This window comes from Halictus rubicundus, chromosome 3 (genome assembly GCF_050948215.1).
Source record: "Halictus rubicundus isolate RS-2024b chromosome 3, iyHalRubi1_principal, whole genome shotgun sequence".
Taxonomy (NCBI): domain Eukaryota; kingdom Metazoa; phylum Arthropoda; class Insecta; order Hymenoptera; family Halictidae; genus Halictus; species Halictus rubicundus.
The window spans coordinates 12130147-12148287 of record NC_135151.1 but is presented as its reverse complement, the minus strand read 5'-3'; the positions used below and the strand labels follow the sequence as shown (position 1 = coordinate 12148287).

At 42.7% G+C, this 18141-nt stretch overlaps 1 protein-coding gene across 2 annotated transcripts in view; it reads left to right on the top strand.

Moving 5' to 3' along the window:
* Positions 1-7721: 7721 nt before the first annotated feature.
* LOC143352708 (uncharacterized) overlaps positions 7722-18141 on the top strand; it is a 59938-nt gene continuing 49518 nt past the window's right edge. For both annotated transcript variants that reach the window (XR_013081991.1, XM_076785414.1), the window contains exons 1-2: positions 7722-8647; positions 15510-15965. Coding sequence is in view for 1 of the 2 variants with exons in the window: in XM_076785414.1 (XP_076641529.1) it covers positions 15799-15965 (167 nt within the window). In the remaining variant the exon portion in view is untranslated. The remainder of the gene's footprint in view (positions 8648-15509; positions 15966-18141) is intronic.

Here is an 18141-nt window from a genome sequence, read left to right as displayed (position 1 = left end):
CTTCATCGAATCCACTTCGAATTTTATAGCTAGACTCTCTTAGCGTTCTGCGCCGTAACACTTGAATAGCAAAGTTTTATCTGCTTTTCTTTCTACAGAAAGAAGACATTGATAGACATTGAACTGTAACTTTATCTAAAAGTAAAATGAAACGTCTAGATAAAAACTGAAGATACAGTCTTGGAGCTTCGTACCTTTAAATGGCATTCAGTATAATAAACCTGTCTTATCTAATTAAGCTATTATTTAACAGTAAAGTCGGAAATTTCATACGCAGCATCCTAATATTTCCGTTCGGACCGAATGTATCGTCGGTGTTCGCCATGTCGAATATTTCCGGGCGTCTAGTCGCGTTAGAAGGACAAATTAGAAAATATCCTTTCCCATTGGACGGTGGTGGCTGGTTAACACCGGTTTCTTATAGTACATACATATATGCGCGTAGAGCAGAGTCAGGTTGTGTGGAGCGCGGAGAGACGGCGCAATCGGCCGTGCAAGTGGCGTTTCAAACAAATTAACGGCTGATATCTTACCGGTGTTCTGCTCCTATCTCCTAGCTCCACCTCCCGGCTGCGCGGGCCGGTTTAGAGGAGCGAGCCGGAGATCCAGCCACTGCGGCGCGCCGAGGGAGATCATTTTTGCCACGTATTTGCAAACTGAATAATAAATACGCAAATATACGCGAAGAGGCCGCGTTCCGCCCTCACGCAGCTCGCGCTTGCCGCGGATTGGTCGCACCGGCCGCGAGGGGACGGCGATATTCGCTCTCTTCGCCGTCTCTCCGTTTCTCGTGGACCTACTTTGTACACGCAGACCTGCACGATACCGTGTGCACGGTGCACGTGTGCATTGCCCGGTCTGCAATAGGAGGGAGGCAGCGTGTGCAAGAGAATGCACGCCACTCGCTGTACCATATCCCTCTCTCGCGGTGGGCTCCTCTCGTTCTTATCTCTTCCTCTCTCCCCCTCTTTCTCTCTCTCTCTCTCTATCTCTCTTTCTCTCTGGATACACCGTATCTTTTCGCTCGTCTCTCTCCGCGTCTTTCCCTCCTTGTCTCTCCTCGTCCTCCTTCGAAACACCTGTCTTTTTCATTCGCAAAAGAGAATCTTCTTCCCCCACCCCTTCAAACGATTCACCTTTTCTACCCAGCATCGCTCCGTCCCTTTCCTACCTTTCACTTTTCAATTCTTCCCGCTCCGTCTCGCCGATTTTCCACCATCCCTGTGTGCTCCACACTTCACCGTCGAAACTTCGTACGGTTTCTCTATTTCTCTTGCCGTCGGTTTCTCTCTTTCTTTCTAGCTTTGGCGTTGCACCAGCACACGTTCGCGTTCATTCTACACACGCTCTCTAAGCACCTAGCTTCGGATCGCTTGTCCTTGCTGTTTACGCGAATAGGGGCTACCGTGCCTCTTGAAAATATCAATGGTGTCGCTGCTGGATACTCCGATGGTGCCCTGTGAGAGGTTCTCTGCTGTTGAGAGAGGAACCTTACACTTTAGGGATGATCCGTGTATATTGCTACGGAGGAATTATTAGGTGCGATACATTCTCGTGCGTTATATGGTTACGAAAAGAAATTGATAGTCGAGCGTCGTCCCTGAAGAGTTCAAATGACTGTTCTTTTCTTAATGTACAGCGATAGTGTGTAGCTGAGTGTACATAGAAGCAAACTATACTGTACGAGACTTAAAAAGGAAATTTTGAAGGACCATGCAATTGAAGTAGCGTGTTATTTGAGGATTGATGCAATTTTTGTAATGTATAAACCATGACATTTGAGAGTTGTTGAGAATAGAGATGAAAGAGAAATGTTTGTCACTATAACGATCGATTGACACTCGACCAAGTGTGAACAAACTTATTGCGTTCCTAGAGGAACTTGTGTTTCAATTGTCCAACGGTGCAAGATAAAAGCAGAAACCCTGTACAGATGCATAAACTCATCGTTCTCATGAAACTTCGGTAGATAAGCCTACATATATTCAACGTTTGTCTTTACATTCGAAATAGAAGCAGACGCCATTTACAAATGCATAAAGTTGTCCTTTCCCTGCGACTTCGGTAGATCAGTCTGTAAACTGACTATACGTAACCGTTGTTTTCGCACTAGTACTTGTATCTAGTGCAACGCGCGAATCATTTTATTGACGGAATTGAATTTTTGCTGGAAAGATGAGGCAAGCTCTTGAATAATGGGAAAAATTATTCTGATTAATTCAAACTGTACGAGTTCAGTCTTTACGAGTTCCATACATGAATATACTCATCCTGGAAACAGCTACTGCGTTACAATCATTATAAGATAGCAGATTTTATGCATTTAGGACAAAACTGAGTAGGTGTAATTTAAAATTCGAAATCTTTTAAGAAAGAAAATCAATTTCCATTGCACTCCAGTTTGTTGCAATTCGTGCAGAAAATGATTATTTTGCATAAAGATCCGCTGTCTAGTCACTATCGATTGATCGATTCTGTGCGTTGACTCGAATAAATTCTATACATGCGTAAATTTATAACAATCGATTAATTGTAGAATCTCAGATATATTATTTAGTTGAACCAAGTTTTTCTTAACCCTGCGTTCAGATCGTCGGTTCAAAGGTCAATCAAAACGGTACAATTTATCGGTTTTAAATTTTAAATAATGCGACACAAAAAGGCCTACACAAGGAAATAGATAAATAAGGTTGACACATGTCCTCCTGAACACATTGTTAAAGTGGAAAAAGGATACCAATGCAGCGACTGATAATGATTCAGAACAACGGATAAAAGAAATGCAGCGTGTAATCACTGACATGTAAGTTCCCAATGAACATAATGATGAACTTGCGCTCATCATCAAAATAATAATCCGGATGAGAAGAAAGTTAAATATTCCAGTAATTGACACACAGAAGAATCTGATCTTCAGATTATATTATACGAACAATAAGTCACTGCAAACTCTCCGAAGAACAAGGGGACATGAAATAAATTATTCATGTAGAAATCTTATTCACCATGAAAGAATTGATTTGCAATTCTGTGCATTATTAAGAGCACCTTATCGTGTGTTACTGTGTAGAAACTCGAAAGATTCTCCGACTATTGATTCTTATGCATATTAATAGATAGATGAACAACAATTTTTCATTAACTCCTTGCCGCACGATTTTCTTCGCAGCTGATACAATTGAAATAGGAAAAGGTGAATCTACTATAGTGCGTACAGGTTGAATGCCAATGTTATGTTAACAAATCACAACCTACAGTCATAAACTATTCGCGAGTTACCACTACTGATCTATTTCTGCTCGGGGAGATCATACGATTGTCACCGAGCAATAAATCAAGAATGTTTACACAAGTCGACCTTGAAGTTTAAGATATTTCTAACGAGCACATTTTTCATGTCCGACAACACTCTCGACAACTCCATCTATATCGGAAAGAATAAAAGCCGAATGGACAACTGGCCCTTGCTGCCCTCTTTGCTTAATGTGCACACTTTTAAGCATGTGATCAGCGAGTACGGTCAGTCTTACGTTCGCCATTCTGTATCACGTTGGACGAGCGTACACGTGCATGTATTCGATGTGCATACGAAAACAGTTACGGGGTTTTCGATTGTCAATCGGCCAGCGACCAGATTCCCTTCCGTCCGATTATGCTTGATATTCCCACCAGCTGGTTTCCCGAAGGCGGAACTGGATTAACTTTTTTCACTATTCACAAACAACGATATCACAAGTGAGCCGCTCACAAGCACAAATCAAAAAAATATTAAAAGGTACTAGGACAATAATTCACCCTTACATCAGAACTTCACCCTCTACACTACACAATATGTAGTTCCATAAAGTAAAAGTTCCTCTACACTTTAAATCAGCAAATTATATTTCATTTATAACGTCACATTTTAAAGACATAGAAACATCTCACGACATAGACAGAAAGAAATCAATCGTTTTATGATATTTTTATTTTACTTTATTTTTATTTTAAGAGATTTAAACGAGTGAATTTTGGAGGAGCGTATGAGGGTTAACTACACTTTGAATATTCTTACATTTTTGTGGAAATACACTTGACGATTAAATTGTTCCATCCAAAATAAATTTCCTTCTTCAGGTTCAATATTACCGAATGATAAAAATTGAAACCACTTTTACCACTTTATCTACCAGAAACCTGTTAATAGGCTTTTTAAATGGCTACTGCTATTCAACAATTCATTATGGAATCCTTAGCTATGAATCGTCGATTTTTCAATAGTGTTAAAAATGAATGTACACTGTATCATCGATTTTCCCTACTTTTTACTTTATAGGAGGCGATTTGAGGCTCAAATGTGCTTCGCTAAAAAGTATAATTTTTGTACTAATAGAGATTAGGATTCAGGAGAAGAATATGTTAAACAATGATCAATCAGACTGTGAATTTCAGTTGCGTTCATCCGATTTCCTGCTTTTCCTAAACTCTTCTAATAGCGTAGTAATCAACGTCAAATTAACGCTCTTCAGATATTCCATGGAAGATGACTATGCACGAAAGCATGAAACAGCGTATTCACAAATAAGAAACTTCTCGCTAATGTTCCATATTTATTGAAAGAATTACATATCGCCGTTAATTGATTGTTTTGATTCGGCGCGGTAAAGATCAAAGAAGTCAACAGGCATAACAACCAAATGCTACAAACGTTTGCATGATTGGATCAACGCCTTCGAGCAGATATTCTAGTTCTCATCTCGGTATCATGCTTTAATGAATTGAAGAGCTTGGTGCAACAACCGGACAAATTCATCTTCCAGTAAAATTCTACTCTTCTTCTTCTAAATGTATTTGTATACATCGCTGACTGCTTGGAGTAGGAATCAAACAACTTTCGTAATCTCGATTTACCTTTCGAGAGGAGAGAACAATTAGTTTTTCTTCGGTGTGGAGGTAGCTTTACAATTTCGACGCCGTCGGTTTCCCAAGAAAATCAGGCGATGACGTTACGTACCCAATGAGCCATCGTGCGTTCCATCCATGACGTTGCATGTGTTATAAAAGAAAAATCCGATTCGCCGGTTCCGCGATACGTACCGGGTTTAATTGAATTATAATTCCCCGGCATGCTGTCATGCGTTTCGTGTTTCCCGATAATTATCGCGCGGCTTGTCGGGCTCGTTCCTTACTTTCGTGGAATACGGTTGCCCGTAACCGAAGCGTTCAGTGTTAACAAAGCGTTAAAGAGAGGCAGGTGCGTTGCTCACGTTTAACACAAGCTGACCGCGGACCATGGCATCGCGTAATTGCCGGGTTTATCGGAATAACAATATCGGGCTAAATCGCGCAATTACTCGGGACGGTAGCGATGAAAAGTTTTCGACCGGGATGCCCCCCGGGTTCCCGGAGAGGAAATCGTAAACTCGCGGCTTATTGTCGCCGTCGTTCCTCCTTTTCCGTGATATTGGAGAGGCTGTGCGGCTCGTATATTGCAAGCCGAGACGGTGCGGCGCAGCGTCACGGCGTTGCAGCGTCTATAATCTGTGCGAGAGAAAGACACACACACACACACAGAGAGAGAGAGAGAGAGAGAGAGAGAGAGAGAGAGACAGAGACAGACCGAGAGCTTTTTTTCACGCGCTCGTGTGATGACACCCACGTGGGTCTCCTAGAATCGCATCGCGCGATTCGCATAAAAGCCACCACCAATCTATGCGCGAACCTTTCTCCTCTCATGTGTGTTAATCAATCTGCTTCCTACGCTTTCAATTATGTAACACAGCATTACGGCCCTGCGGAAATTCAAAAACGACAATGCCGACTGCCTGGTGCGTACGCGCGAGAGTCTCTCTTAGGCCTCTCAGACCTCCTTTAGATCGGCTCTCGCTGCAGCTCGCCAGCGAGCTTTGGTACTGCCATTGGCGAAAAGCATTCGTGTATAGTTGTCACTAAACCGCGAGCTTTTGCGTTTATGGCAAACATTGGTAAGCGCAGTTCGAAATAGTACAAGGATTCGAAGAATTTAAGAGTATCAATGTATTGTTTTCAGCTTTTTGAAGGTATTAAAGCAGGAATGATATTTCTACCGGACAACAGTTTGGTATGCAATTGATGAAGATCAGGTTTATTTTGCACATAGATCCGCAATATATCACCAGTTTGTGGAGGTTTTACATTAATTCCAATCGAGCCGTGAACTAAAGGATTGCACTCTTAAATGGAGGATGTATGGTCGCCGTAATCATTGGACAGCGAGTGGATTTATGACAAAAATGAGTAATTATAATTTGAAACAGTAAAAACATTAGAAAAATTTATAAGTACCGCTATATTACTTTCAACCTTTTGAACATACAGTGCTTCCTCGAACCATACGGGGGTTAGGGACACGAGCTGACGTAGAGTGAAATTCACGAAGTTACGAAGCTCCCCCTGCAAAATACACACACTTTTAAATATTTTTGCAATACATGTGCAAAATCGACAATCTTTAGCTCACCTTGCAGCAGCCTCGCAGTGTCTGCCAATACCTTTACAGTTTATTATGTGGTTGAATTCGGCGCCACTGCTTCTTGTATGCAAGGGCAATCTTTGAGGAATTAATTCACACGAACGAATTCATCAACGGTTCATCTTCGCCTCTCTTATTCGCCATGACAAAGAAAATTGATTAGAAAAAAATGTAAAAAAAAAAAATTGTCAAGAAAGAACTCGTTGTTCAAGGGAGCATTGTACTAGCCCCTTGCATTGCTATTTACTTTGTGTTGCAGCGATTAGAAATTCTTCATCGTTCAGAATGTCATAGAAAAAAAAAAAGAAAGTTTATATTCACTGTATGCCTATGTTATCTCCAAAGGTTATATGTACGTTGACTACCACAAAATAGAATTTTATTTATTAGACTCTGTTGAGAATCTTCATCATAAACTCTGACTCGATATTGCAGAGCAAGGGGTTAAGAAAGAAAATAAATCTCTATTTCACTCGAGTTGCAATTCAGATAGAACATTTTTATTTTGCATAAAGATCCGCTGTCCAGTAATCATACTGCCGGTAGAAATTTCAAGAAATCGCTCTTTTCGACTTTGTCCGAGGTATGTAACCCCTTGGAGCAGTGGTGTAGACGTGCCGCCTATGCATGGGCGTATCCACAGGCGGCCTGAGGTGGTGCGAGCGAGAGGGATACGAGACAAAACGAAACGGTGCGAAGGTAGGCTGTAGCGTTCGAGCAGAAGAGAGAGGGAGAGAACAAGAAGGAGAAAGAAGGAAGTAAGAAGAGGAAGAGAGAGGGAGAGAGAGAGAGAGAGTATGCCGTTCATAGGAGATAGTAACAGTCGGCAGATAGAGAAAGGACGATAGGGTAGGCTAAGAAATGTGACAGAGCACGAGGGAGCCCGGAGCGCCGCGCCGCCGCCGGTACGCGTAAATCCGTGCACACGTATACCTGCGAGACGGTGGTGTAGAACAGGTCGCGATACCGCGGCGCGATCGCGGCATAAGGCATAATCGTAGAAAGGTAAGTCGCGGCGCGCCGCCGCCACTGGGCTGGGCTGATGGTTCGGCCCAGGCCGAATCGAGTCGAGCGGCGTCGAGGGGAGTCGAGTCGACTCGAGTTGAGTCGAGTCGAGTCGACTCGAGTCGCAAGTCACCTCCGCTCACCTTACGACGCGGTCGACTTCAGTCCGCGCTCGAGTCGTGCACCACGGAACACGCGAGAGAGAGAGATTCGAGCCGAGCCGAGCCGAGTCGAGTCGAGCCGGCTGCGCCGCGTTCGAGTTGGACACACGCGCCCGACCAGCGCAGCGCGCCGTGATCGCTAGATCTCGCTGGATCCCGCGCGGCACAACGAAAAGAAACCGGAGATCTGGTACGAGAAAATCTGTCGAGGAACGACGATCACCTTCGATCGCCTAGACCTCCCGTCCGTGCCTCGACGACGATCAAGGACGAAGTCGAGAACCGTGGATCAACGTGATCGCGACAACGAGCTCCGTGACAATCGATCCCGGACGCGAAACGAGAACGATTTTCAAATCTCCGGATCGCCGTCGTATTATGTCACAGTTGCGCGCCGCGTCGAGCGACGGCCGTCGATGTCGGCACAACGGTGAACCAGGCGAACGTCGTCGTCGTTTGACATTTCCAGCGGCGTGGAGCGGGTAACGTGGACCACAGCATTACGCTCGTCGTGCACACGTCGAACGAACCGAAGTGTTTATGCTCCGGTAGATCACGGCTGTACCGCCAACAACGTGCTCGGGGTAAACGTAATCATTACACCCGCGCGCACGACAAACGACGCACGGACACTTTTGCGCCTCTTTCCGACTGCCGATCCTCTCCTCGACGCGGCGATCGATCCCGGCCGCGGATCCAACGATTCATGCGAGAGCTCATAGACGCACGCGGCCCGCACGAGGCCCGATCGGTCTCGCGGCTGTTGATTACGAGCGCCGATTGCTTCGCGGAACCGTGAGAGATTGCTGGTGCTCGATAGCCGAAGGACAACTTCGTGGGTGCTCAAGCTTGGCCTATTCGCGTTAGTGGAATTCGAAAAGAACATTTTTGTGACAAACCGGCGAGAGACGGACCCCGGGGACCCACGGAAACTGGGTCGGAAATCGGCGGTTCGATTCTACCACTGGAGATGCCCTGGAGAAACTGAAAGGTAAATAGGAAGTTATTCGGCTGTCGAAGTGAATGGGTTTCTCGGGGACGCGACGACGCGGGTTCTCGCCGACCTATGGGCTAAGAACGACGTTCTCTAAGTTCTCCGGGTCCTGACCTATCTAGCCCGCGAGCTTGATTTTTTGCCACCTTTCGGTTGCATTGTAGCTCGCGATCCAGCATACGATAGGAGTCTACCAGACGACACGCGGATTCGATTGACGCGCGCTATGTTGTAGTTGTCGTCGTCGTCCCGGATTATGAAGTTACGCCCGCGGAGGATCGATCGTGACTTCGGGCTATGAAATCGGTAATGAGCTGTAAATCTCCGGGGCGAGTACGCCTCGACGCGTGAGTCACACCGAGGGCACTGAGAGGATACCGTCGATACGTACGCCACCATCCGAGAACTGTATTCTTTTTCCTTACGGTAGGAAATCGAAGGAAAGGATAATAAGCAAGAAATACACTCTCTCTCAGCCGCCGCGCCGGCCGGTTTCGTTGTTGCGCCGCGCGTGGGTGGATGAGAGAGACAGAGCGAGAGGGAGAGGGAGACGCGGGGGAGACAGACCAACAGAGAGAGAGAGAGAGAGAGAGAGAGACAGGGAGAGAAAGAGAGAGAGCAAAAGAGAGAGAGCGAGACGAGGAGAACGGAGGGAGGAAACAAGGCAGCGCGCGATCCGAGTCGATTTTTCGAAAATCCACCGTGAAACCTTCGTTAATGGCGATCCCAGGCTCGATAACCGAGTTCATGCATCGATCGATCGTGCGCGAGATACCCGACTGATTTCGATCGTCCTGTTCCCTGTGTCGAAAATCCAGCCGTGCGCACATATTCGGCTGAAAACTTTTCCTCCTTTACGACCGTTCTATCTACGGAGTCTAAGCACTTTCATAACTAGTTTATTTTCTCTTGCTACGATTGTCTTATCATAACGCTGCTATTTTGCACGCTATGCGAAACCTTCGGGTTATATTCGTACAGAATTTTCATATTCGGATGCGTAAGGCGTACTTGCGGTAAAAATGTCGATGCTGAACACACTGAACTTACCACGGTCAAATGACCGGTGTTTTATTACGGAATTATTAAAATTATAAAAATTACTGACTTCTTTATCTAACCCCTTGTACCATCAAGTCATTTCGAACGGAATCTGCTATGTTATGAATTCCCTTTGAATTGAAATGAAATGCAATTTTATTGTAGTTAATAGTTGGCCACTGGACAATAGTGTATGTATGCAATGAATAAAAATTTTCAGGCGAACTGTTCGAAGAGGTCTTCCAAGACCACACTGTATAATGCATCCAGCTGACGTTGAAGACACTGTTAATTCCTGAAATGTCTTTATTAAACTTAACGAACGCTTCGTACATTGGTTTTTACATTCGTCGGTCTCGCGAACTAATTATTTTGTTTATCAATGCGTCTCGAGAGGTCTTCCCACAGGATAACGAGAGAAATGTTGATCTTAGATCGGAATGCATATATGCGCATGCAGAAATGCGTTGGTAAAAGTGTACTTTCTCTTTCGAACTGTTCGTTCTTCAGCTCCAAAATTTGTATCCAATCGGAAGAAAGCTTTTTATGTTTTATTCGAGCGGACTTGAATCGTGAACCTTCGAAACCCCCTATACAAACGGAAGTTTCAGAAGCATTTACACATATGTTGCCGTGAACTCGTATATCACAGCTCAAGGTCTATTTTAAATTCAAAAATATTTCTAGTCGCGTGCAACACTGCTGTACATGGTTAAGCGTACGATGTATAATCAAGAATAATCAAGCTTGCGAAGTTGTCAATTTAGAAAAGTGGCGTTCTATCTCATCTATTTATTATCGCAATTTCCTAAAACCTTTCTTTCGCTCTCGTATTGCACTACTGTCCGATGTAAATTGCGGCTCGCTATTCTCATTAACCCCTTGAGTGCAGCGGGTGCATATGCATATGCACTTAACGCAAGATGCTCAACGTAGCCTCCGACTGCATTTACGAGAATCAAAAGTTTCTTAATAAATTCCAGTTGAAGAATATATTTTATATTCATTAATAATTTCGAACTAGTCTGATCAAAAGACAAATCAAACGGAGAAATTTTACTCGTTAGCTAAGCCCGTATTCATTTATCATCATCACTGGACTGCGGATTTTATCCGTTTATGAGAAAAACGAATAGATCTAAGAATATTGTTCTGTTGTTTTCGACTTACCGAAGTTATTAAAAGAAATAACTGTTCTTTACTTGGACAGTGTTTGTTTCGCATAAAGATCCGCAATTTATTCATCACTGTGTTTACGAAGCTACTCTGAACTCGTATCGCATGCACTAATCGAAAACAAAGCGATCATTGGGGAACGCCTAATACAACGCAACGCGCGGCGTTTTGTCCAACTAGTTATGCAATGCAAGGAAACATGAAATAGAAGGATAAAAGAGATTATCAGCATATTATCATCGGAGACTGCGAAAAACGCAAAATAAATATTGTGGAGCTGTACAGACATCCGTTTCTTTTTTTAAAATAATTTTATAGAGCTGAAAGCACAGTATCTTTAAATCCTTCAAATGCGTTCAATATTTTGTATTCGATCTACTCGAGAATCCGCAGTCCGACCGTCGACTTATCAGAACTATTAAAGGAGGAGATTTTTCATTCAGTCCCAGTGTCTTGTAATTCAAAGTTGTATTTTTTTGCACAATGATCCGCAGTCTACTTGTGACTGTGCAAGCTGAGTCTCGAGAAAGTTTACAACTTTCTTACCGATTTGCTATAATCCGCGGCTTATTATCGCGCGATTGTCCGCGCGCACCTCTCGAGCGTGCGACGGGGCGCGTTTATTGACACTAAACCTACCACCGCAGGTCAAAATGACCGGTCCCAGATTTTTTGTTTTACAACCACTGAAATTATAAAGATGCTTTAGTAGGGCATGTATTATAATACGAACGGCACAAAATCCAAATAAATTCAATCTCGACATTTTTATAAGACAACATGTATCAGTTACTTTTAAGGCTCGGTAGGTTTATTGTTAAATGCGGCTGGTTGTCCGTAGGTATTGTTACATTTATTTCCTCCACCGGGTAGACCCTCGAATCAAGCCTGGCCTCTCGAATCACAGTATTATCGGCTAGTCATAGCGGCACACGACGACGAGGTTGCTCGGTCGACGATTAATATGACGCGTGTGTGTGTGCTACGATGTCGCGAGCTTGAATTTATTACGCGCCGATAAAGTTTATAATACCGTCCGGCTATCTGATTCGTCCACCTTCTCTAATTATAACGCTGACAAGAAAGAACATTCCCCGATGTCCTGTCGTAAAAAAATTCCCACAACTATTAATTTGCTCAAACGTATCGCTTGGCGAATTAATCGAATTAATCGAAAAATAGGTTGTCAAATCCGGAGTCTGATAGGAATATTTGCTAGATGCATTATCCAAGCTTTCAATTATGGCTATGCACTCCAGAGTTGAAAAGCGACCCCCTAACAGATTAAATAACTGGAAAAGCTGTTAACAATTCAAGTTAGAATTTCTTCTGAAGATCTCGTTTCTACTTTTAGCTGTTCGTTTCGCGCACGTCGAGCGTATACGCGTTGCGAACGGGGGTCTCTCGATCGTGGCAAGGCATAACGCAATAATAATCATAATGCCAGATCGATACGCGATATTCGTTGCATCGTGCGGTGTATGTCATTACGAGGATGGAGACACCAAAGCTCACGGAATGCTATAGACTGGCGTAACGATGATGGTGCGCTGAAAAATTCACCGAGATTGTCGGTTAATATTAACTTGCTGCAAAATTGCGGTTTCCATTGGTTTAAACTTGAGCAATTTTTCCGAACCGGGGTTTCATCTTGTTGCATTCAGTACAACGATGTGCTTCATCTACCGTCTTTCGTCGCAACTCTTTATCATTGGACTATGGTTCCCGTCAAAGTGGAAACGGAGAAAAAGAAAATTCGTTATAAATATGTAAAATGGCAGAAGCTGCAATGTTAACAATGCGTTTGGTCGGGGGAGGGGGACTATTGATAAGCATACAACTTAAAACGGGTATCAAACATTCCGTGACGGATAAAAGTCTCGGGGATGAAGAGTAGATCAAGTGGGAAACAGTAAAAAGATTTAAAGAATTTAAGTATAATATTGTTTCCAACTGCACATATCGTTCCCAATAAAATGGTTGGGAAAAGGAAACAAATGTATACGTGGCTGCTGTGTCATGCAATTAATACAGACAACTTTAATTGTGCATAAAAATCCGCAGAAAAAGCGCAATTATTTTTGCGAAGTTCTTCCCTCAATTTTTCTCGTTTCTGTGTCCGCGACGACGTTCATGATTTCACGATGATACACATCTTCAAGCCGGGCCCCGGAGACTAGCGAAGAAAGGAAACACATAATCGCATGCAAACGGCGTAACGAGCGTACAATTTTATCTGTTCGAGATTCGTTGATATACCTCTATACGTAAAATCTGAAAATTGTAAATCAACGCGGCGCGCTGGCTGACTTTCTAATGTTGCCGCGAGCCGTTCTCATTTACTTCGATGTTTTTGTCAGCCCGATCATCGTAATTGGCTGGCATTCAACGCCGATCATCTGAACTTCGAAAGAGGTACTAGAAAAACCGAAGACAGCCACAACAACCCGCGGATAATCTGAAGTTTGAATCGTCTGTCTATACGAATTTCGCGAGAGCTTGTTTTGCGATCGGGGATCACGAGAAGATTAATATTAACTCGCAAAACTCGTTGACATAATGTAACTAGTTCGACGGTAGTCGATGCTTCTTCGTTTAACGTTTGTTAGCGGAGTTTTGTAGATTTGTGACGAAAATGATTGGGTGAAACAGAAAACTGAATTTTCATTTTGCGTAAACGATCACTTTCAGTTTGGTGATCGTGATCAGAGTTTCAGAATACCTAAAATTCTGAAATATTTAGGGTGATCATGAGATAGCTTTCAATACTTCGTGGAAATTATACTCGTACAAAAAACACTCGTTAACAAAATATTCTGCGATTCGTAGAAGGTAGGTTTCACAGTTACGGAGGAATGAGTAAAAACTGTTGCATCCTTTTAATTATTAGTAGGAGGGGGTGATTCTAAACGAGAAAATAAATCGATAGTATAGTATAGTAACATTTCTGTAGATGATTTTGAAGACTCGTTCTCGCGCTGCGGTATTTATAAGTAGAATCGGTCGGTCATAATCACACACGGTCTTTCTGTTTAACAGCACGCACCAACGACGACATTTCGAAATTCGATTTTCTCAAAAGCGAAGTGTCAGACAAAATGGAATTCTTGATTATACCTCGGTTTATACCATTCTCGATTATACCACCAAATCGGAAACGCCCTGCGTAAACGTACCAGTGAGGCGGCAACGTAACTGCATAGCTAATAAATGAGAATCTGAATTTCCAATTGCGGATACTTACTTACGTTTTATCGATCCTCCATCGCACATATTTGGGAGTAAAAGTGGCCTGCAATGTTATTTAGGTTCAAAAGAAGCAGGGTTAGTGAACCTAGCGTCAGTCTTAGCTGCATCTGCAGCTTTCTGTCGATCGCTATCGAATTGGTCGCCGGGACGCTTGTTGTTTGCCAACAAAATCTTGTACTAAATTGAATGTTTGAGTTCTACGATAATTTAGCGACACCTGAAAATACCTCTCGAGTGAACCTATTGGGTTTTAACCATCCGAATTTCTCAAGTACGTGTACTTGTAACTGTTAGGTACATTATTTGTTATTAACCCTCGTATAGCAATTAGTTGTAGTTACACAATTGACGATTCTAAGAAGAAATTGTCGTGAGAAATTATTCATTTTTCATGCGCTTCTTATAGTCGTCATTAAAGGACGCTGGACCAAAAATTCTTTTTTAAAGAGGGTGAAACAGTGCACCTCATAACTGAATCCAAAAAGCAAAATTTTCCTATTAATTACGCTTCGATATCTAAACTTTAACGGACCTATTTTTCAGTCACTTGAAAATTCACCGAACAACAACGTTCCCTAAGAAATTATAACAAGTTTGTTTATTGATTGGTATTGTTGCCTTCTTCCCAGTATGTGCTAAAGGATACTGAGCACCTTGGGTGTATAATAAGTGCGAGTCGGTTGCCTATGTACACTTTACTGCACTATATTACGATGATTCGCGATTTTAGTTGTCTATGGTCGAAATAGTTAGTCGTTTCGATCTTACGCCTTTTCGATTTCTGATTCTGTCTCGTCGTGTCCTGTCCGTCGTCACCTCGGTTTTTCCGTGATTGGTTAGGGGTGGATTTAGGTGGGGAAATGTTGCGTTTTGTAATTGGATGTGGGTGCATCGGAAGGACTTCAAGTTGAGAACTGGGAAACTGTCATGAAATTCCTCTTCGTATTGTCTTCGGTCGTCAATGGCGTGATTTATAGACGTCCGTCCGCTCGTCGTTTCGGTGGTTCTTTCGGAGTGTGGTGGTTGTGAACTAATATAATATGTCAGTTCGCAGCTGATCCGCGTGTGCTTTTTTCCTGTTGAAACATCCTTTCTAGATATGTCGCCTAAAGGTCAATTACACTACACGGCACGGACCGGTACGTACCGTCACGACAAAACACTGAAACATGCGTTTTAAATGGGACCGTTCACACTATACTGCACGGTCCGTGCCGTATAGTGTAAATTGACCTTAATCCGCTTGGGGCATGATGGGGTACGTTTGACCTTCGGTGTTGCCGTCGCAACACAGCTGAAAAATGATTCTTTAATTTCCGGGAATCTTTAAGTAGCCTAATCCTTTAGCGGACCCGTACCACGCATACTCAAATCACTTTCCACTCTGTTTCAGTATTTCTGTGGTCGCGACGATTCGAACAAAGAAGACGGCCCGGCAGTGATTACGGAGTTTGAAGTGCAATGTTTCGAATTTCGAATCGACGAACGGACAATAATTGTGCGAGTGTCGTTCGCTGTTGCGATTCCCGTTGCGACTTGCCTACGGTCGAGTCTACACGGAAGTGAAAATAGTAAAAAAGAAAAAGAATAAAGTAAACGAGAGGAGGGCCAAGAGAAGAGGGAGTGTCACAACACGTGTGAAATGGATGGTACGCCAAAGAAAAGCGAAGCAGTGTTAATATATGGATGCCCATGGGTGGAACTTGGCCGAAATGTGCCAACGCTACCATCACGCTGTACAGCCGGCCCAAAATTCGTCGCCAGCTAGGGACCCATCCGCTGCCATTGTGCAAGGCTTGTCAACGGCTACGCACATCGAACAGGCCAGCCCCTCTTATTCCCATTACACGTGAGTATAATCTTCAATCCGTACTAGCACCATACTCGACAATATTTTCGACGTGATCATGATATTTGATATTTTCGATCAAACAACCCTCGCTCTCGAATACAGATATTTGACGAACATCGGGTGTCAAGCAGGAATGCATTTTTGTTAGAAACGAGTAGAAACAGCACGAAGCTGAAAAATATCAGAAGAATTCAAGGACGATTGAATAAACGTTGAGTGGCAAACTAAAATCCCTAGAAAATTCATCTCGTACATTTTAATTATATTTTCGACGAGGTAATTGCGATCAAACAACCCTCGCGATCGAGTAAAAATATTTGACAAGCACCACAACATTGAAACAGTACAAAACAATAAAAATATGGTTATTCAAGAATAATTGAATCAGCGTGTTCATTCGCAAATTATAATCCTTAGAAACTTCGACAGAGTCGAAGCAATTTAGCTAGTGAAACCAGAATTAACCCTTCTGAATAACTGGTAACAATCCAGTGATCGTCTTTTAAACATTTTCTCAGAAACAGGCTGTAACAAATAATATAAAATTCGCCGGTGATTGTATCACAATTAATATCGCCATAACACATGCCCTTGCAAATTCGAATGCACCAGCAGGTGAGAAACGATGTTTAGAGCACAGAATTTAATTGATCTCTAATTTGATTAATACGCGTTGACCATGATACATATTATTACAAAAATATGCGTAATCATACGGGGAAATATTTATATGTATATTTTTATATAAATTTCATCCACATATATACATATATTAATAACGATACACTGAATTAGGGATAAGTATACGATTCCATAGTCAGGCCTCTGTAATCCTGTTATTAGCACGACGATTAGGGGAAGATGATCCTCGGGCAAATTGCAGGGGCGTATACCGCGGTGTTTGGTTAACGTAATCGCCAATCACTATCGTTGATCCGCGCAAGTCTACGAGCAGGATCGAGGATGCGTTCGTTCGAAACCCTCGGGATCCTCGGCATTTCGCTTCGTCGAGAATTTTCTCGTTGATGTATCCTTTCAGCTTGCCTCGGATCCTCATGTCCTCCAGACATTCGTGAGGAGAATCGATTAAATTGCAGTTTACGCTCGAATTCAATATTTCACTATTATTACGTTGAATTGACGTATCCGAACGGGAGAAAAGTTTCTTCTTTAACCCCCTTACTGCCGTGCAACGATACACACTGTCGTTGCCCATGCGATTTCACTAAAATGTCTATAGTTTTATCTCTCGGACTCCATTGAATCTGGCACTTTTCGCTTAGATTCAATTTTCTCGTTGCTGAAACGTTTAACCCCTTGCACCCGAAGCTTTTTAACTTTCAATTTTTATAGTAATTTTATATTTTTTGAAGAAGATCAAATTGACCGTATTCACTCCTACTTACACTAGAACTATAACAGGATTGAATTTCGCCAGGTTTCATGTACTCGAATAAAGAAGTGTGTATGCTAAAAAATTTCTCAAGAAAATATTTCTACAACTTCGAGAATTTTGAAAGAAAAAATCTGAAATCAGTCGTTTTGACGGGCTCAATAGCTCCAGTGTTAAGCAATTTGTTAAGGGCATTTAACCCGTTGTCCTACAACAACGGGTGAGACTAGTGGTAAGAAATTTGGCACAAAAACAACAAGCACGAGCTTGACCCGTGGTATCGCGTTCGGACCGAAGATAAACAACACGAGTCAGAGTCGTAGTTCAGTTGTTCTCGATATTTTCTTACTTTCATTGCGCCGAAATCTACATGTCATAAGAGGCATTTTGCGCAAGTTCGCGCCCACGCCTAAACAGCAAAATGACTCGACGCGTGACCGATCTTCTTGTTTATTGTGGTCCGAGCACTCGAGAGTTAGCAGGTAGGACAAGGGGTTAATAATGTGAGAATTCTTTCGAATCATGTGTAATTTTTAATAATTTCCAGAGTTGCCATTCGAGTGTAAATGGTTAAACATTTATAGCTAGTAGAGGTAGCGGTAGTATGTCTGAATTTGTTTCACTCATTGAGGACAGATTCATTTTATAATAATTGCTCGACATTGGCTTTTTAGTTGAACTTAATTTTGTAAAAACTATATGACGTCAGAGGTTCTGACTTGACTGAAATTGTAAATTCTATATTGTAACAACAGCGTTAAAACAATCGTTCCTGCTTGT